This window comes from Larus michahellis, chromosome 11, assembly GCF_964199755.1.
Source record: "Larus michahellis chromosome 11, bLarMic1.1, whole genome shotgun sequence".
NCBI lineage: Eukaryota > Metazoa > Chordata > Aves > Charadriiformes > Laridae > Larus > Larus michahellis.
Genome location: NC_133906.1, coordinates 17087285 through 17108975, shown reverse-complemented (window position 1 = coordinate 17108975; position 21691 = coordinate 17087285). Strand labels below are relative to the sequence as shown.

General features: G+C 40.7%; 1 protein-coding gene across 7 annotated transcripts; it reads left to right on the top strand.

The window, feature by feature from the left end:
- Positions 1-6159: 6159 nt before the first annotated feature.
- CLK4 (CDC like kinase 4) lies at positions 6160-18105 on the top strand. Of its 7 annotated transcripts, none has more exons than XM_074603725.1 (14): positions 6160-6411; positions 8506-8565; positions 9188-9345; positions 10384-10609; positions 11814-11904; positions 12300-12366; positions 13806-13922; positions 14021-14187; positions 14289-14383; positions 15131-15260; positions 15609-15691; positions 16179-16258; positions 17571-17658; positions 17748-18105. In XM_074603725.1, exons 2-14 carry the CDS (start codon positions 8512-8514, stop codon positions 17883-17885), a joined length of 1494 nt encoding a protein of 497 aa, XP_074459826.1. In that variant the 5' UTR covers positions 6160-6411; positions 8506-8511; the 3' UTR covers positions 17886-18105. The 7 variants fall into 7 exon arrangements, with proteins under 7 accessions (XP_074459826.1, XP_074459828.1, XP_074459832.1 ...); XM_074603726.1 differs by having other exon boundaries at positions 6283-6411; positions 9194-9345; XM_074603727.1 differs by lacking the exon at positions 8506-8565 and having other exon boundaries at positions 6268-6411.
- The last annotated feature ends 3586 nt before the right edge of the window (positions 18106-21691 follow it).

The window sequence follows — 21691 nt, the reverse complement described above, 5'->3', positions numbered from 1 at the left end:
AATCCTCCTAATTATTAAAACTTAGTAAAAGATGCACACAGAAAGCTATTAAATTCACATGCTTCAAGATACGATTCTTGCAAACGTACAAGTACTTCCCTTAGGAGTCTGTCTCTAAAAAGACTATTGTTAGTACACACACAGATGGAAATAAATTATCCTCTGGGTTTCAGAACTCTTAACAAGTGTTCATCAGCTTATAAAGGTGAGAAATCAGATTTTAAGATTTTTTCACTTTTAGGGACAGTGACAGTACCAGCTGTCTTAAACCTAAACTCCAAGAACAACCTATTCTAAAACATTTAGTCACAGACTTAAAACCACAGAGTAAAACCGGGTGAGCAGAACTGTCCTTACTTTCAGATTGAGAATTTCAAAGGTTGAATAACATGTTCAGGGTCACCTGGGAAGCACGTCCTTTCAAAAAATTACCCCATTAAGGTATCAAAATTTTAATTTTACATTTCTTCTGGTGTAACTTCTTTTTACAACTGTGCTTAGAAAAATGGGAACTAAATTATCATTTTATTTTTTAAAAAGAATCAAGCTAGAAAATAAAAATGGATTAAAAGACTGGTATATACTGATCATGTAAGCAATAGTTATGAGGCACTGTGCTTTTCCTGTTATCTTTTTCTTTAAGTAAATTCATGTTCCAATTAGCATTTTCAAGTCAAATTAAAATCCTTCTACCATCCATAATACTCAAACCATGTAGCTTTGTTAGAAGTCCTCAGAACAAATATTGACACTTTATTAATTGCACAGGCAGGAAACAGTAAAGTTACTTGAAAGTGGCTGTTATGATTTTGTGACTGTACATAGATCTTGCAAAATGTTAATGGTAATATGCATACTGTACCCCACATAAACACCGCAAGAATAGCATGGTCATTGTTACGCTTTATAGCTGTTGTGGAAAATGTCTTAACCTGCATTCATGATGGTAGTGCCCATCCTATTCCCATGCCTTTTTATACAGTTGTGGTAAGATTGTTATGAAATCCTTTTGTCAGTCATGTTCGAGCTAACTTACCTATGTATAGAATTTATATATTAAACCCCCCTAATTTATACTGTGTTTTAACAGTTTGCCTGAACTGTCTATGGTTTCTAAATTTTGTAATGTGAGTGTCAAATAAGAATAATAATTAAAAAAAAAAAAAGGCTCAGCTGTATGTACTTTGTTCTTCAGTTTTATTTGTAATAGAGATTTCAACAACGACAAATCTACAGAATAGGCTGTAAAGAAACTTGGAAACTCGCATTGCTTTGAAACTCCAAAAATACAAAGGTGCCCCTGACTCTGCTCAGCAATTTATGAATATGTGTGGAGGCACAACAGTACCTGTGGTTTCTGCTCTGCTCTTGTTTCCACTTTACTGCATCTCTCTTCATCCTCACGCATTGAGAACATTGCACTGCATGTACACTGCAAGGAAAAGAGATAAATTCTCTTAGTTCCCATAATAAAGTATTTTCCCAAATAAGAGTCATAGACTTAAAACTCTTCATAATGAGAGGAAAAAGCTGAGATTGGGCCTGAGTATTTCCAGTCTGTTCCTATAAAACTCAGTGGTACAACCAATGTTTAAATGTGTTCTTTTATTATTTTTATTGCAGTAAACTGAAAGCTTTTATTGAGACAAAGGACCCATTTCAGTAACAATGTACAGCAAGAGAAATCCTTGCTTCAAGTAGCTTAAAATTCTTTTAAATAAAGAAGAGGCTGAGAGGTGAAGCGCAGGGGCAAGTGGTGGAGTTCCCTCGATGTAACATTAGGCATCTGCACTACGTTGCGACCGTAAGCTTGTTACTTCTGTTCAGCACAGCCTGGGTCTGCCTGCCGTTACCAAGCGAGGACTCCTGCTCTATGTAAGCAGCGTCTCTGACTCCAAAGCTTGCAGAAGTGGGATGTACAACCTCCTTCCTCAGCACAGTGTTCTTACGGTGTCAGACTCTTGCTAAAAGGCACTGGTAAGTCGCCTGGCTGAATTTCTTGTAAACTGTAGCTTATTCAGACTTCCCAGTGCCAAGCCCCCAAGTCTTTATTAGGCTAAAACATTTCAATCCTTGGAAGGCTCAATCCTCAGTTGTGCCACAAACACAGAGTGAGAAAAGTCCGAGTTTCCACTGTCCCTGTGAGCTGTGCAGTCAAAGGGAATGGATCAAGTCAGCTCAGCCCAAGGTGATCCCAACCGGAAAATCACACCGTGCCTTAACACGGGAGAGAAAACATCTTGCCTGAGCGGCAATCTGCCAGCCATTTAAGGCATGCTGTTTCGATTGCCTTTAATATCTTAATACAATGTATGAACATGCTGAGGGCAGCATAGGCCATTCTGATCTGCCACCAGTCACAGTTCAGGGAGAACCGTCATATTATTTGGCCACAACTTTTCACCAATGCACGTGAGAATGAACGCAAGTGCCCGTGCTCACACAAAGTTTCTGGGTCACTGCTTTTCTAAGAAAAAATTCTAATAACTCATTAACAAGGATAATGTGTCCCAGTGCCACAACTATTATCTTGTTCTTTTTGACCTGGCTGAATATATTTGCCTTTATTCTACTGCCTAATATGAAAAGAAAAAAAAAAATTATCCTTTTCAAAAATAAACTCTCATGGAGTGGAAATACTACTGTCAGTGGGTTCTCACTTTGCCTTTCTGCTGATCCACCCATCCAAGCTCCTATTATCTCTTTGAATTTACATATGCCACAACAATCTAGGACACTGGCTCCCTTGATCAGTAGTTAGAGTGATTTGTGAGATGAATAATATATTTTCCCTGATACATCTTCGAAGTGCTCCTGGTGGTTTTTCCATGCCCATGCAGTTCAGCCCCTTATAAACAGGCAGTATTGTCATTACCCTGTCCCTGCACTCCCAAGCAAAGCTACAGCTGGTACCACCCAGTCAAGGGGACCTACAAAATTCTCTCCATCAGTATAAAAACCAAACCATGAACTGCAGAAATCCACAAAGAACTAAAGGCAAAGCACAACTACTAATCAACCAGCCTCTGACGCTAACCAGAGGGAGGAAAAACAAAACCAATACATCTTTAATTAAGAGAAAGCAAGCACAGCACTGGAAGTACTCAAAGCCAGGAATTTTTGGCTCTGCTGTTGAGTCTTTCTGAGGCTTTGGCCATGCAGACAAGCCCTGCTTTAAATTTTGTATCCAAACAATGAGAAAACTAAATGAGATTTACGTCTCCTGAAGAGCTGCTGTGAGGATGGATCACCTACTGCTGCAAAGCATTTGAAAGGGGGACCATGGAAAATTGCATTTTGAAGCAAATGTTTTGAATGTAGTTTTTCATACATGCACAAATGTGTCCCACTAGGATAATTACACTGCACTGTAACGTATTCTGCTATACAAAGCAATCTAAACCATAGTTGCATTGTGTGTTGCACTCTCCTCAAGTTGTGCATACGTTTGGTGTTGTAAAGTCTAATTAAACAAGGAAATATCGCATATAAACAGAAGTAAATACCATAAGGGTTGACAGCAGAAGTAGCTGTAACTACACTCAAATGAGTTTTCTTCCCAGTTTTCTAAAGACTAATTTGATTCTTCACTGTTAGATTATTCCTATCCTAAAAACGGCCATTTCTAGAGGGGCTGTTCCTTTGTTTGCACTACATAACCTGTCATGGCCAGTGAATTTCTCCTGACTTTATCCTTCTCGGAGACCCCACTTAAATTCCAGCTGACATTCCTCTACTGCTGGGTCTGCACTGCCACCTCCTGAACAGGAAGGAAAATTAAATGCGTTCAATACGGCTTTTCTTTTGAATGTCTCTAGAGGTATTTTTGAAAGCACTTTGTTCAGCACAAAGACCAATAGCTGAAACTGCTTCGCAGCCTGTCTATAGAGGCTGCAAAAATAAAACTAAAATCTGTTTAAAAGATCTATAAAATCTGCTGTAAGGCTTTTGCTTCAGAGTGAAATTTCTTTAGTTTACATATGTTTGATGTGAAGGTGGTACAACATTTACACACCACTTTTCTTCTTCAAAAAGGTTTCAAACAAAAAGTTAATTATTCTTCTGACAGATTGGTTCCTCTTTCAATTGTCAGCTGAAAACCTCTGATTGCAATAGATTTTTACTAGCTCCCATTCCTTGCATTTTTCATAACGAACAATAGTTATTTCCACCTCTTCTATTCCAGGCTGAAGGTCCTTCTTCCCGACAGGAGAGAACTAATATACCCTAGAACCAAAATTTTCCTGCTTCAAGGTAGTCAGTTCTGATAATCTCTTCAGCATTAGCTTATTTTTTCCCATTACACAGGACGTCCCTGAGCTGCGATACCCTGCTGGAGGGCCTGTCATCTATTTATACAGGAAGACAAAAATAGCAAAGGTAGGAAAGACCTAGTAAAACCCTAGAAGAGGCAATGAGGCAAGGAAGGTGGATAACACGATCCTGTCACGTCCCATCTTCTCTGCCCTGCCAGGGATATCAGCCACTGGTTTGTCATCGGCCTTTCAGCAAGAAGCTTTCCATAAAATCCAGGTACCCTTCCTAGACAGTCCTCTTGGAATAAGAAATCAGTGAGAAACTGTAATTATCTGGTACAGTTGGCTAGTGTCAGGTCAACGGGTATTTTCTGCATGTTCACAACACTTCTGCATGCATGTTCACATGTGCATGCTCGCTCTCTGTATATATAGTTTTATCTCTCTTTTTTCTGCTTCTTGCGGTCTGAGAGAATTCCTCAGGCAGGGGCTGTATCAGTGGATGCTGGGAAAACTCTTAACGCTTTGCAGATGTTACAGTGAGTTTTATAAATAATAACCAATCGTTTACATGCTAAATGAGAAATAGTAAACCACTGGCACCAAAGCCATATTTGGCATTGACAGATTTGATGTATGACAAGGACTATGAGGTAAAAAGTTTTTTAAAAAAACACGTGGCAACAAACAGCCATCAATGCTCCATATCTTAGTTTCTCTTCTTAAAAAAAAAAAACAAGAAGAGAAACAGGATTTTCACTCTAGTGCAGATCACATTTAAATGCTTAAACTCACTGGCAAACAAATTGTAATGGAAATTTTAAAAACATGAAACCAAATGTATGCCTGCATTTTAGTAATATTTGCTAGTACTTTGGGGGACTGACATTAAAAAGACACCAGCACTTGTTCAATAAAATGTATGCTACACCTTAGATATTCTGGGTTTTGCTTCAGTTCCAAAATCTTGCTGTTTTAGAGGTAAAGCTTGCTAAAACTGTTCTGGGAAGGGATGAGTTCGTTAATTTTTCACTTTATCCACTATCCTTCAGAGATTTGTAATTTTCCCTAGATAAAACATTATGAGGTAATAAATTTGAAGTTTGCGTTTCGGTTCCACTTTCACCTCAGTTTGGGTTTGCGTTTGCCTGAAAACAATCTCTTTGGATTTATTAAATTCTCAGTCTGAATGACTGCTAGAGGAGTTGGTAATAATAATTTTTCCATTGTACAGCGCTGCCTGAATGCAGAACTGTGACACCAGGGTTTCGCTTTTCTCGGAGCAAGCATTTCTCTCTGCCCGAAGCGCATGAATGAGCTTGACTCCCCATAGTACATTTCTAGGGGTATGAATCAGGAATTGCACCACTGGTGGAAGGCCCGGGTGGCCAGGCCTGGCACCTCGCCTTCCTCACACCCCAACCACAGCAGCCCCCCTGGGCCCGTCCCAAGGACAGGGAACATCCATTTTCTTGGACCCAGCAACGCACAAGCTCTCTCCAGCTGTCAGAGCAATTACTCACGGAGGAGGGGGCGGTTCTAACTTGCCGACTCGGGCGATAATCAATTTTATTAAGTTTTTTACTGCAGAGCCTGTTAGCATCACACAGCAATGACTCCCCCAGGACTTACCCGCGAGCTAATCTTAAACACTCAAAGTGAGCTTGAAGCCAGGCCTAACAGTGGAATCAACCTGCACACCAACCTGCTTAAACACAGCGTTTGGCGAGTTCGTTAGGAGGAGTTAATTGGCGGTGCGATCCGAGGCAACGCTCGGCACCAGAGGAGGGCGGCTGCGTGGCGGCCTTTGAACCCGGCCTCGCTGCTTGAACCCCCCGCATGATTTCTGGGTCCCCGACCCACGCGGCCTCAGCTCCTTTGAGGTGACCGCCCCCCCGCGGGATGCGGGTGTGCGCTCGGCCGGGTGGATCGGGACCCGCTCCCCTCTGTGAGGGAAGCGGGGCCTCAGGGGGCGGGGCTTCAGGGGGCGGGGCCTTCCCTCCGTGCGCCAAACGTCACACCGCCGAGAAACCGCGAGAGGGGGAGAGCGCGAGGGAGGAGAGGAGGAAGGAATTTCGTGCGCGCTCGGTCGCGGCCGCCATTTTGTTTGTGCGCGCAGGGCGGACACGGGGCTCGCTCGCCTTGTTTTTCGGCTGTAAGTGGCGGGGGCTGCCCTCCTCCTCGGGCTTTTTTCTTTTTCTTCCCTTTTTTCTTCCTTTTTTTCTTCTCCCTCTTGCGTTTCCGGGGGGGCGAAGAGGAGGGGGGGGCAGAGGGTCGGTGAGGGGGGAGGGCCTGCTCTCGTCGCCCCCGCGGCTCGGCGAGCAGGTTGAGGGTAGAGCCCTGCGTGAGGGGTTGATCGAGGCGATGTTGGGGTGGAAGGAGGGATTCTCGGTACAGGACCCCCCGGGCAGGGTTTGCTGTGGCGAAGAAGGCCTCTGTGGAGGGGCGAGGCGGGGGGGGGGGCAGGTTGAGCTGGGGCCTCCTGTGTGGTGGGTGATTTTTTTTGAGGGGGAGCCGGGCAGATGGGTTGTTCAGCCTGGCCTGCACGGAGGTGCCTGGCGCCTGCCCAGACGGTAAAGGAGACGAGTCACCCCCCCCGCCCCTCCCCGCCATGGCTCCAGAGGCCTCCCGAGGGAAGAAATGGCGGGGAACTGTGGACTTCGTGGCCGTGTGTTGGGGTAGTGGGTGTCTTCTGTAGAACCTGCTCCTGCCTGTCTGGGCCCCGGACAGCTCAGATCGGCCTGGTTGGGCGGACTTTGGTCATTTCAAAAGATTAAGCCTTTGACCTCCTCCGATTCGTACCGCCTGCCAAGTTTTCGAGGAGAGACGTTTAGAAATTGCTGCGTAGGCAGCTTATGGCAGGACGCTTGTGTCCTTCCTGAGGCGTTTTATGTATGGATTTATTTTTTTTTTTAACAAAAGGTCTGTGGCTTCTATTTGAGAAACCGTATGGCAGAATGTGGGAGTGAAAACGGCCTGTGATATGGATTAGGACTACATGCCATATAGGAATGCATATGTTCGTGTCAGCTGTCAGTATTACATAAGTCAAGCGCTTCGGTGCATAAATTTAGAGGGAGTGCATGATAGTAAAAAAATCTTAAGGTGGCACCTACTGCAAAATGGGTTGTGGCCACTTCGGGCTTTGCACAGACCGATTCTAACTATTTCCTCCTCATTTGCATTTACTTGGCTCCTTTAGGGGCAGAATTTGCAACTTCCGCCTTAATTCCAGTAATTTTGTGTGCACTTGACTGTAGTTAAGCAGCAGTTAGACTTCAACTAAACCTTTTCTCCAGTTTTCTGTGTCAATTGTCTGTCCTGCCACCCTCCAAGTCCCCTTCTGCACAACACTTTAATGGTGATTTTATTTAGATATTTGTCCACTATAGAGTATTAATGCAGCTTGCTTTCTGCTAGATGGGGAAGAAAAAAAAAAGGCAGTTATAAGTAAAATCCTCAGTTCACTGTGTGTGGGGAACTCTTCACCTCAAAAGTAAAATAACTGAAATCTGAGGGCATTTCATAATTTGAGTTATATAGGCTGAAAATAGAGGAAAATGGCATTGGAGCTGGGTAAGAAGAAAAGAAATTCAGCCATGTAAATGAAACACTAATCTGTCTTAATTTCCTCTTTATCCTTCAGGCATTTTTGTCTGTCATTCAGTATATTCATATTTTCATTTCTTATTAATGTATCATAAGTGAATAAGATTTTTTACAAGACCTAGATCATGACTGACTCAAAGGGTGTACCAGTCACTTATTTTTTGTTACTCTGTTTGCATTGTATTTGTATTTTAAAACCAGATTTCGGTAAAAAAAAAAAAAAAGTTGGTACAGGTGTCTGTTGTGGTTTATTTTTAACTACTAGCCTGTCACAAATATTATGAAAGTATCAGGAAACTTCTTTTTCAGAACAGGCTTGCCACTTACATGTTCTGAAAGTTTCCTTCTTAATGCCTGCAGTTGATAGAGAGGCAACCAACATTGTTCTGTGTAAATTTGCACAATCATGATTACTTTTTAGTGCTATCCTTGTTTCTAAACTGCTTTTCTTGCTGTCACTGCTTAGTATAGGAAACTTAACTTGTCGTGTGTTCTTTCTTCAGAATATACTAAAATAAATTTGTAGTTTATTCTTATTTTCAAAAACCTCTGCCAAAGAAGAGTAAACAAATAATGGTTGGTTTTGCTATACTCTTTAATTCTACAGCTGTGCTTTACTTTCTTTTCTTTTTTTTTTCAGTTGTGCATGTACCTGTTTGAACACAGAATTTCTGCATCTAACATCCAGCAACGGAAGCTGGTGGGTTTTGTCTTTGGTGAATCAGCTTAATTGTAAAGCACCCGCATACTTGCATGCTAATAGGGTTCAAAAATTGTGGCTTGGCTCATAGTACTACAGAATTATGTATATCAGAGTTAATTGTTGCTAAAACTTTAAAAAGTGTTTATTTAACAGTGATTTGTAAATAGAAGTTTTTAGACTGGTTGTGCGTATTTGAGTTTCATGTAGTAACTTATGTACAATATGAAGAACTAAATCCAGGTTTTGTCAGAGGGAATGTTTGAAGATTAAGGTCTCTCTCCAACAGAAGACTTTTTAAGGAAATGATTCTGTTTAGTCACTTGAGAGTTTATTTAAAATGGGCTTTATGACATGTTTGAAGCTATTAAGTGAAGATGAGTTGGCCTATTTAATCTTGATTTGTGTTTCGTAACAGTGTTACAGTGTTAGGATGAGAAAGCTATGTCTACTCGCCAAACCAAAATAATATGTGGGGGAAGCCGAGGAAAAGAATTATTTGAGGAAATGGTTCTTTCTAGTTATGTCATATTTGATCAAACTGCAGTAGTTGACTTGCATCTACAGATACCAGTGTAATGCTTTTGTCTTTTATGGTTTTTGTTGATTTGTTTTTTTTCAGTCACAGATGCGTCATTCAAAACAATCTCATTGTGCTGAATGGGACGACAGAAAGAGCTGGGATCAAAGAAAGCACAGTAGCAGCCGTAAACGCAGGAAAAGGTCCCACAGCAGTGGACAAGAAAGCAAGCACTATAAACCAAATCACATTTCAGAAAGGTATAAAACTCTGAATTGAGTAGTACTAATTTTTCTTGTCGTGTCTAAAACAAATGCATTTTCAGGATAAGAGTGTTTGAGTGCCCAAAGTTGACAATTCCTTAAGGTTTGGCTTACTTTAAGACAAGAGGTAGTTGGTTTTGTTAACACAGTACCTGAACCATTACATAGAAATTCTTTAATAAAAACAAGTAAATGTTTGTTTCATTGTTGTCAGTTTAGTATTGGTATTGAACATGTTCAATATTAAACTTCAAGTAAAAAGTATGCCTTTACATAATGTGAACATAAGGAAGAGAAGGTTTGTTTAATCATTTAATACAGTGGTAAGTATGAGTTTCTCTTACTAATTTGGAGGTGGTTTGCTTTTTCTTCTAAATTGTTTTTACTGGAAAGATGTGGTTTTTTTCTATTTGTGGTTTGTTTTTTTTTTGCTTGAGAAGAAGGTCCCATGGAATTCTTTTAAAAGTTCATACTGATACTTATAAAATGCTGGAAGGGAGGTGGGTGTACAGCAATATGGCGGCTCTTGGCCTCACCAGCTTTCTTAAAGGTTTTTTTTCTGTGCAGAAGATCCTTGATCCAGATACTCTCTGTGGGTTTTAATGTTTAATGCAGAGCACTAAGAACAATGCTACTTCTTTCAGTCTCCAGTTTTTATCTTTAACACTTTGAACGCATAGAAGGGGATTGTTGCTGTATGGAGTTTTATCCTGTGACTTTGGAGATTGTAATTGAGTTACTCAGTATATTTTAGGAAGTGTTTCTCCTTTTTGAGTCTTGAGTTTCTTATTTACTGTGCAAACTGCGGATGAATTCTATATTGTTCATGTGCTGCTATGTATTTGAGACTGACAATGTTGTTAGATTCCTAATAAAGCAACATCAAAAGCTCCACTGTTTTTGGGGAGGGAGTCAATTAGAGAACATTCTTGATGTAAAGACATACTATGTAACTCTAACTCAGCTCAAGTCACTTATCTTGTTGGAACCTCAAGTTTTTGAAGTGGAGAACATTCACTTAAAATATATTTTCAGTCATTATTTGGACGATAGAGCCATAAATGAAAGAGACCATCATGACCGGAGATATGTTGAGGAATACAGAAATGACTTCTGTGAAGTATATGACCACAGGCATTATCACAGAGACTATGAAAAGAGTCACCATCATCACTATAGCAAATCCTCTGGTCGGAGCAGGAAAAGTAGTCATAAAAGGAAGCATAAGAGACATCATTGCTCCAGTCACCAATCGCATTCGGTATGAGTAATTTTTAACTTTACTATTAATGAATTAGTGGTAATAGACGTCTTAAGTGTGGCTAGAACTTCAATTCCTGGTCACAGTACTTTAAGAAATAATGTATTATTAAGAAAGGGTTTGTAGTTGAGTCCATTTGTGAGCAACATGAATATGTTCTTACTTGAGACTTTTGGATCAGAGTGTTGGGTGGGGGGTGGGACTATTTAGTTATACAGTGGGAACATAGGTGGCTAGTAGTTAAGGTCTCTGGGATTAATCAGAAAAATGTTATCTCAAAATTGAAAACACGTAACTATCCTGTTTCAAAGTACAGTTGTCCCTTTTTGGTTTTATAGCATAGTGAACTATGTTTTTTCAGGTAGGCTGTGAGTTGCCATATATCCTATTACTAAAAGTAACTAAAGTGACATGCCTTTTTAATGTGAGCTTAATTGGAGCTATGAAACATGCATGTCTAGTAAATTGATAGGAACGAGCTCTACAGTTCTACACCTGATTCCAGAAAACTTTGATAAGCCAAGTGCCTGGCTAATGGCAACTAATGTCTTACTGAAGATGGGATAAGTTTGCTGCTTGCCTTTGAAGGCATCCTCTGTGAATTTCTTAGTATTGGCATGATGCACACTGATGCATCTTCAGCTCCAGGTGTTTTATGTCACATTTCTGCAATAGAAAACAGCAACTTGTATTAGGTTATGCAATGCAAATTAAGGACTGCAGAATAATTTTTCTTCTCTCCCTAAACGCAAGAGAAGTAAAATTACTTTATATTTTTTAATGTTTAGATTCTATAAAGTGTATGTTTTAAAAATAGACATATTTGACCTGACTGTAAGTTTAGATTGTAAATAAATACTGTTTGTTGCTATTTGCTAGCAAAGTATTAGAAATAGTGATGTTGCATTCTTAATCTGTCTTCAGTTAAGCCACTGTTTGAGAGACAAAATTGTGTTGTTTTTTCTGTTGCTTTATCACTTTAAGTATTTATCTGAAAATCTGTTCCTTGCCATGTTTTTCTTCTGTAACATAAACTGTGCCCTGTGAATTTCTGGGGACTGAATTTGAAATTGCTCCTGCCAACTGTTCGTGGCCTGGTGTGTAACTGAATGCCTGAATATCTCCCCGCTGAATGAATTGCGTATTCTGCCCTGAATTCACTCTGATATATTGATTGGCTGGACGATCTTGGTGCCGTTTCCAGAAGAGTCACCGAAGGAAAAGATCCAGGAGTGTAGAGGATGATGAGGAGGGTCACCTGATCTGTGAAAGTGGAGACGTTCTAAGAGCAAGATGTATAGAACATTTTTCAACACTTTTTAAAAACTTTTCAGCAAAAAATCTGTTTAGAATAGTATGTCAGAGGAGGGGGGCTAAAGAAATCTTCATTGCTCTTTTTGTTCTGTTTTTTTTGTGCTTTTTTGTTTTTTTGCATATCTTCTTTTCTGTAGAATTTAAATACTGTGTTCAAAAAGTTCCAATTAGTAAATGAACTTGAATCTTGAGATTAGAACAAGAGATAGTTTTTTGGCTAACTGTTTCATGACACCTGTCCAATAAAATAATGCATACAGATGCTGAGATTTAAAGTAATTATGCTTTTGTAATGGCACATTTTTAAATCTACGTTAATAATATTCATTCTTGTTTAAGTAGTTATATAGTTCTAACTTGTGTTTGTTCTTTTTAGATGAAATTGTTGCGACTTTAGGAGAAGGAGCTTTTGGAAAAGTTGTGGAGTGCATAGATCATGATATGTAAGTGTCTGTTATCTTTTATAAGTGGATCTCATGACAAAAGACACTCCTTGGCTCAAAAACTAAAAGCTCAGGGTCATTTTCTTTAAAAGAAAGTCACAGTTAAAATCAAGTGTTGTGGTATATTTTAGAAAGAAATTACACTGTTTTTGAGAGCTACCTTGTAAGCTTATTTCTAGTGGAAAACTTCTAAGGATTTGAGAATCTGTCCTTAACAATAAACTTCCTTAACCATGTTTTTCTTGGGAAGCATCTGCCTAGAAAGGGTTTCTTTCAAAATTAAACTTTTTTATAACTATCCTATTTTTTCTTTCTATACAAGCTGTATAACCATGTGGTGCAAACTACTAATCAATGAATAGATGTCATCTGCCCTTTTTCAAGGGAGAGCGCTATGTTTTGCTTCATTGTGTTCTGTTGGTTCTACAAGTGCTGTTCTGTAACTGGAGAATTTGAGGGTACATAAAGAGTACAAAATTGATTTGAGAGACTGACTTTTAGAAGATGGTGCAATGAAATGCTGAGAAAGTAGATTTGTTTCTTCATGAAAGCAACTGCTTGGTATTGGTCGAGCTGTAAATTTCTTTTCTCAGTCTCCAAAACCAGAATTACCCTTTGAACTTTTTCTGAATGCACAGTTGTTTTTTTGATGGAATGGATCTCCACTAATTCTGTATGTGCTAGGAGGTTTAAGCAGTTCATAAACCTCAGATTATTTTAAACATATGCTCTGTATCTGCAGTTCTGTGACGTGGTTTTAGCGTTTTTTCCTCTGCCTTTGGTTTCTTCTGTCGCTTCTCAAGTTTAGTTCAGGAGCTCGAGATTGTGTTATGAGGCGAGACCGTATTCTTAAGTCATTAGACTCCTAATATAGACACAGTTAAAAATTGTCTGTTGGTAAATGGGATAGAATGAACTATGTGTATCTGTTCCATTTGAGTAATAGCCTTACATTTTGAATGTTACACTGAGTGCGTCAGTTTTCAATAGTACAAAATAGTCCGAATGTAAACTTCAAAAGTTATTAAATTCCGTAGGAGCACTGAAAAAGAACGAGAACAAGTGCAAGTTGGAGGAAAAAAGCCAAATTTCTGCAGTGCTTTCCTCAAATTAGAACTTTGCTAAGTTTTTTTTAATGGTCTTGCAAGTGGTTTCCTGATGTTTACTCTACCTTAGATGAGATAATAAGACTGAGTAGTAGTTAATTCAGCATACGCTATGAGTCTTTGACAAAGGAAAGATTGGTATTATGTTTCTTTATAAATATAAACAGTTCTGCTTAAGTGCAATGTGCTTAAGTCAAATTCCCGTAATCCAATTTATAATTCTTTATGACCTGTAATCTTCCTGTGTTTCTTTTATTAAAACTGAGCTGCTTTAGGGTTGTTGGTATTTAACAATAGTAGGTTCAATTTGTGATGTTTTACTTTCTTTTAAAGGAGAGGAATGCATGTAGCAGTTAAAATTGTGAAAAATGTTGGTAGATATCGGGAAGCAGCCCGTTCAGAAATACAGGTATTGGAACACTTAAACACCATGGATCCAAGCAGCACTTTGTAAGTATAAAATCAGCATAGTCAGCATACCAAGGATTTGCGAAAGGTAATAATTCAATAAATTGAGTTTTCTTTTTTCTTTTTTTTTTTTTTTTAAGCCGCTGTGTCCAGATGCTGGAATGGTTTGATCATCATGGCCATGTTTGCATTGTTTTTGAGCTACTGGGACTTAGTACTTACGACTTTATTAAGGAAAACAGCTTTCTGCCATTTCATATTAATGACATCAGAAATATGGCTTATCAAATTTGCCAATCTATAAACTGTAAGTAAATCACGATACTCTTACCAAAGATTTTTTTGTTTTTTTTTCCTATAGGAAATAAATGTATTAATTATGGCATACTGTTCTTTTCTTCCTTGTAGTTTTACACCATAATAAACTAACTCATACGGATTTAAAGCCTGAAAACATCTTGTTTGTGGAGTCTGATTACATAGTGAAGTACAATGCCAAAATGGTAAGTTTGTTCTTTGTTTCTCCCAACTTGCATTGGGCTACTTCTGTCTTCATCTGAACTTTTCTTTTAAAAAAAGTATGTGTAGAAACATCAAGTGATAGTTACATTTCCTGGAATTTTTTTGTGCTCTTTGAGAGACACTGACTCTTTGCTAAGCAAGTAACTTTTGCTCTGATTCAAACTGAACTGGAGAAAACACTAAGGCACAATGTTGGGATAGGAACTTGTCTGCACAAATCACTTCACACAGTGGCAGAAATACAAGTTTCTTTTTACGTTGCTGCTCTCTTTTCAAAGTATAAAACCTTCTTAGAGACAGGAGCAATATGGATTTCAGTCCCTTTAGTGTATGGATAAGGCTTGATTTTATTTTTTTTTATTTTAGAGATAAAATTACACAAATGAGTGCATGCACCAATGGATAGAAAAACCTAAGACAGATAACAACTAACTGAAGTTAACTTGAAAGTTAACAAAAGAGGAAAGGAGCTCTGTTACTGTGGGAAGGGCCTTTACTCGGCTGTTTTGAATATTCGGATTAAATCACTTTACCAGCTTCTCTTTCTTGGAGCTTGACCTGAATAGGAATTGATGTATTTGGAAGGAGTGTTTTGTTACAGAGGTTTAACTTTTATCATTTTATCTTAATTTCTCTTCAAAATACCAGTTAACATAATGTGATGAATACCTTTGGCCTAAGCATGTTTTTGAAGAATACTAACAAATAGCATTTTGATTTTCTTGCAGAAGCGAGATGAGCGCACTTTAAAAAACACAGACATCAAAGTCGTTGATTTTGGAAGTGCGACTTTTGATGATGAGCATCACAGCACATTGGTGTCTACAAGACATTATAGAGCTCCTGAGGTTATTTTAGGTCAGTAAAGATTTTTAAACCTTCTGACAGTTAATTGCAGTTAATTTGGATGTCTTTATTTCATGAACTGCAGCAGTTGCTTGTGCTTCTAGTAATAATGTCTTCTCTCACAGATAGCGATGTTAGAATTCTTGAGAGTAAACAGTAAAAGAAATATTCTAAAACAGTTTAGAAACATTCTGAAAACAGAAGTCCAAACGTGTTCCTCTCCCAACAAGGTTTGAAGAGAAGCGTGTGTGTGGGGAAAATGGGCATCAGTAAATGCGTGGAAACTGGTCATGTGCTTTGTGGCTTACAAGTTTTGAGAATATATTAAAAAGTAAAATGTAAACTTTGCCTCTTTTGCAGCACTGGGTTGGTCTCAGCCTTGTGATGTTTGGAGTATTGGTTGTATTCTAATTGAGTATTACCTAGGATTTACAGTGTTTCAGGTATGTACATAAAGTCAAATTGAACGTTTTTGTTTCTTTTAATAATGTGTACTTAACTATTACTGTATAAGGCATGACCTTACAGGCTTTTTGAGGATTATATAGGTGAGATTGTAAAGACAGCACACACATGATAATTAGATGGCTGGGATATCTCCTTCGGACTATTTAAGATGATCTGTTGTGGGGTTTTTTTGTATGAAGAAGCCTGTCTAGATTCTGAAGATAATATTGGAATTAAGAGTAAAGAAAACATACTCGTACAAAACTTGTTTTATGAACCCTGTTGTTCAGGGGCCATCTTAACTGTGGAAAGTGCTATATTACAAGCTGCGTTGCATAATCTATTTGTAATAATTTAAGGTGATAATGTATAAAGATACTGTGATGGTACTCTGGCAAACATCCTGTTTGTAGATGGGTGTTGTGCCCAGGTGGCTGAGAGTAGAAAAATGTGCTAAGTGCTTTCATTGCTTTTTCCACACAGACACATGACAGTAAAGAACACTTAGCAATGATGGAAAGAATACTAGGGCCTCTGCCAACTCACATGATCAAGAAATCCAGGTAAGTTCATCACAGAAGTAAGTTGCCCAATATTTTCCTGTGTTAAGAGAAATCTTTTTGAGTTTCCGTTGCTAGCTGTGAGCTTCTGATGATCAACAAAGAGACTTCCAGGTTTCTTGTTACCTATTATTCTGTTGCAAGAAATCATGTGAGACGTAGGTGAATTAAATAGCTGACAGTAGTAATCCTTCCTGATTTTAGTCTGAGTTGCCAGCAACCAAAATGTCAGCCTCTTGAACATTAACTGATTATGAATATTCTTAAGTCTTTAAAGCGAAGTTTGGTATCGTCACCAGAACAGTACTAGACACCCATTTTTCTATAAACTGTGAGAATAAAGAACCTGCTGTCATCAGAAGATACATATTGAGAGGAAAGAGGGTCCTGTCTTGCTAATACAGCTGCCAACCCCTTTCATCGTCCCTTCATATCCCTCGGACATGTGCCTCAGTGATCTTTCTCTCTTCCTCAAAGATAGCTACATGCAGCAGGAGGTTCCTGCTTCCATTGCAAGGAGAAGCAGCCAGCACAGGGTTCTCCCCTAACCCCCTATGTCTGAATCCAGACCATGAGATTTGATGGTCCATTCTTGTTCTGAAATAAGTTGTGCTCTTGCCAGCTAATCTAGATAATCCTGTAACTCGTGTTGTAGTAGAATTCCAACAATCTGGGTTGGTTAGTGTATTTAGTTTTTTTTACAGTTGTCCAACTGATTGATAATGCATTTTGAAAAATGGGAAAAAAACTCCAAAAGCGCACTTGGCATAGATTCAGGTAGTATTTAAAAATCAAACGCTACTCATATAGCAGTGTTAACGTGATGCTGAGGTGTGGATTTCTCAGAACATAGTTTGCACTGGTAGTCAGTCTTGTGTATTGGCGACACACTTTTTAAAGATGTTTGGCAATGTCTGATTTTTTTTTTCAAGTGGCTAGCAACTATTTTACACTGTGCAGATTTTATAAGAAATGTTTTTTAAAAGTTGATAGATGACAAGCTGTCTTTTTGTTAGTAGCAGATGAGACCAAGTTGTTCTCTTGGAATACCTGAAAGCATCCATCTGTTTAAATGTCAGTAATGGAAATGATGTTTTCGGTGGCTGCTTTGTTGATTGGAATACTGAAGGACCTGTTTTCTAAATATTGGGACAATGGTAATATAAAAGCAACAGGTCTCCGAATAAATATTAGCTAACAGAGGTGCTAGCTCCTAAATGTAGAGGGATATGCAGGAACACCTTTATGGTGTTTCAGAGCTTCTTAGAACTTTACACACTGACACTATCTTAAAATTATTTTCTGTGTCATGCAGAAAGCATTATTTTCACCATGACCAATTGGACTGGGATGAACACAGTTCTGCAGGACGATACGTTAGGAGACGCTGTAAGCCTTTAAAGGTAGGAGGCAACATTTTTATTATTTTGTTAGATTGGCAGTTGTGAAAGATCTCTCTAAAATACTTTTTTTTTTTTTTCTTTTCTTTCAGGAATTCATGCATTGCCAAGACACGGATCATCAAAGTCTGTTTGACCTTGTTCGCAGGATGCTGGAATATGATCCAGCCAAAAGAATTACTCTTGATGAAGCCTTGCAGCATCCTTTTTTTGAACCATTAAATAAGTAAATAAATTTGAAGATCTCTTATGCTTCTCCAGGGAGATTTCCTAGACTGTGTCAGTCAACAAAAGTTGCATGAAACTTTTGTAAACTTTAAATTATTTTGTACAGTTAAGTCTGTAAATACTTAACATATGTTTTGTATAACTGTTATGTTTACCTTGTTGAACTGTTGTAGTCTTCTGGGTATCAAAGTGAAAAATAAAAGTAATTTTCATTTTTGAAAATTGTTTTCTCTTTGTATCCCTCTTCTTTTGCAGATGGGGCTAGTTAAGCTTCTGAGTTGAGAACTAGCTTCCTTTTCCTAGTCATAAAGAGAAGATTTGAAGGGCTAAGGCTGCCTAATCATGCTGTATAGTACTTGGTGACAGCATTCTGAAGCATGGGTGGAAGCAGTGTATGTTCAGAGTAGTCTCTGAAACTTGTCTGATGCTTTCGGTGTTAAGTGATTTTTAGAGGTAGGTTTTTTGTGAAGGTCTGAAAAGTAACATTTTCAATACTGTTTTGTTTCATTGAATTATCAGCACTTTCATAAGGTTTTAAGGAGGACTGTACTGCTCCTGGAGAAAAATGCATCCCACAGAGCTGTAGTATATTTAGGCCCTTCTCTTGCAATAATAACAAGGTCATCCTGCGCTCTTCAAATTCACATTTCTGTGGAGCTCTAGTTACTGGTAAATTAAGTAACCTTGGCAACTGAGGAACACTGTCATCGGACCATAACACAGGGAGGAGGATGGGTTCTCAGTTGAGACTCCTGAATTCTGGTGCTGAGTTGAGGAGAAAATGGCACTGCTTTCCAAGCCCTGTTAGTGCACTTTGGTAGTTTTTACTCTTCCATGTTTAAGTTGATGTTTTCTTGGTCTTGCTCAGTGCTCTCTTAGTCTGTGTGACACAGCGTGGATGGCTTGCGGAGCGGGAGGAAGGGACGCTGCTGCGGTAGGGTTCATCCAGGCTGTCAGGGTAGATGCAGGGTGCAAGCTGTGGCCTATTATTGCGGTTCTGACTTCTACCATGCAAGACTTTCTTAAGGAAACAGTAAACTGTTTCAGCTCCGCAGGAGCCTAACTTTAGGTTTTGTGCTTGCTGATTAAGTCCTAATGCACGGTAAGATTTTAAACTGATGTACTTGTTCCACTGATGTGGAGGAGGCTTAATTTGCAAGAGGCTCCAGACGTGCATATCTCTGGCTTGGGGGTAGAATATAGCTGGGACAAGGCTTTGAAAGCTTATCTTGTGTAACCGGTACCACCTGCTGTGCTTCATTCTATCTCATAATAGACACCCTCCTTCCTAGGATGTTGATATTTACAGCATTGTTTCTTCTCTGTGTGACACAAAACGTAACAGTTGGGACCATCCAGGTCCGCGGGAGGACGGGAGTGAATTCTTTCCTTTGCTGCTTCCCACAGTGCTTTCTATCCTGCACCTTCGGAGGCAAAGCACTTGGCTGAGCATATCAGCTAAGCAATGCAAATCAAAGGCAGATGGGGGGGAAAAGAAGTTTATGTGCTGCTATAACTATAAAACTGTGACTATAAAACAGTTCTATCAAAATTAGGAAGGGAAAGATTGTGTGCCCTTGCTTAAGGAGTGTACTTTAGCCTTTGTTAATGTAGCTACTAAAATGCATTGCACTCGCTAAAGGAGATACATGCTAGAAAAAAAATATATATGTATTATAAAAATCTGTTTAAATTCGCTTTCTTCCTCCCAGTCAACTTAAAAAAAAAAATGTGCTGTCAAGAAGAATACAGCATCCGCAGTGAGGTGCCAAGTCGTTCTGCAGGACTTACAGCGTGTTAGTTTGAAGGGACACAAATCTAAGATCCCCGGGCTCCCTGGTGGGGCAGGGTGGAGCTGGGGGCAGCTGGGCAGCAGCCAGGTGGCAGGGGTCTGTCTGACGGGTCTCATTTCTCCTGCTCTCTGGGCTGCTTTTGCCTTACCAGGGAAGAGATTTTTATACGCGCACCCCCATTGTCTGGTTAATACATGAATATAATCCTGATTTCCCTATAGTTCCTGATTTCCCTCTATCGGGGCAGATCCAAACCTTTACATGTTTGGATCAAACTAACACTTAACTGCCTATAGCTGTCGGTAAATAACTGTAAGACTCACTTGCATCTTTGTGTTTCTGATTTTTAGCTGTTGTACTCTAAAATATGGTTTGTAATTCCGATTGGCTCAGCCAGGCATGCTAACAGTACACGTTCCTGTAATGGGTCAGTTGTACATGTTATTAAATGGATGACAGGACAAAGTAAAGCTGTTTTTCACTTTAAAAAGTTGTTTGCCTCTGAAGCGCAAACAGCATATGAGACCCAGAGCTTGAGAAGCTGAGCGGGGCAGGGGAAGAGTTGAACTGGGGGTTGAACTTCACAGGAAAGGGGTTAGGCGTTCTGGGCAGAGGTCTAGCAGCTACAGTGGTGATCGGTCCTTCCTCTTGTTGCGAGTACCTCTGGTGTAGGGATGGCTCAGGTCTCCCGGATGCGTTTTAGGACAAGATGCTTTGCACTGTGGAAGCTCCCCCGGGGTGATGGTTCTGTGCACGTGCAAGCGATAGAGCTCGCAAGCAAAGTCTGAGCAGGCTCATGGAAAGGAGAGGGAGAGGAAGGTGAAGAAGAGGTTACTCACAAAACCCTGGAGTTTTCTTCTTTGTATCTTCAGGCATGTGAAGAAGAGCAGGGTAATAGTTGTTAGCAAATGGCACAGATTTGCCTGGCTGTTTGGAAATAGAGGCTACAAAAAAGGAGCATGTAGATCCAACAGGGTTGTCTGCACGTGTGTGTTTCACTAACAGTTACTAGATCCTGACGCCACTCCTAGGAGCATTTTCTAACTCCTGGGCTTCACCCACCTCTTCTTACAAGTAAGAATTACTCCTGGAAGGGCAGGGGCTGCGATCAGGAGGCAGAGTATGTTTGGATTTGTATAGTATGTGCTCAGAGTCTAGGCAGGCATTAAGTTATCCGAGGATGTTTTATAGGTGAGTTAAGAGTTGACGTGATGCAATCTGTAACAGCGAGGAGAAGGCAAGGACGTTTGGCAAAGTCTGCGGGTACTTAGTGCTTTTATATGAGCACAGTTTCTCTCATTCAAAGGCTCCCTAAAGCAGAGGGGGGCACTTTCCTGTGATAAAACCAGTAGGTTTTGGTGGCAGAAGGCTTTGCAGATCCGGTCTCTTCCCTAAAACAGCTCACAGCCCGGACAGGGGCTGTGGCACAGAAAGAGTGAAAAAATCGCCAGCGGTTGACACCTCTTCTAGGTCGCGCACATTACGGGGGCAGAGGCCGTTTCCCGCCCGGTGCCCCCCAGCGAGTCTGGCCGCCGCCGGGTGCCCGCTGTCCGGCCGGGGGGTCCCGCTCCGCCCGCCCCGGCCCCGCTGGAGGGCGCCCGCTCCGCGGCCGCTGCCCGCAGCACCCCGCACCCGGGGCGGCTCTCGCCGTGCGCCGCACCGCCCGCACCCCGCGGGGCACCGCCGGGACCCCCGGGGGCGGGTGGCGGTGGAAGGGGGAGCGGTCCCCGCGGGGGGCCGGGCAGCGGGGGTGGGATCTGCTCCGCGTAATCCCCCATGGGGGGCGGCGGGCCGCGCTCGGAGCATCCCCCCCTTCCCCGGCGCGGGGGAGGCGGCGGGGGAGCCGCCACCCCCCGCTTCCTCCGTTTAAGACCCGGGCCGGCGGGGCGAGCGGAGGAGAAGCGGCCGCTCCGCAGCTGCCGGCCCCACTTCCGCGGCGGGGCGCGCAGCGCGCAGGGCGGGCGCTGGATGCGGGGGGAGGCGGGCGGCAGCCGAGCGGGTCCCCGCGCAGCGGC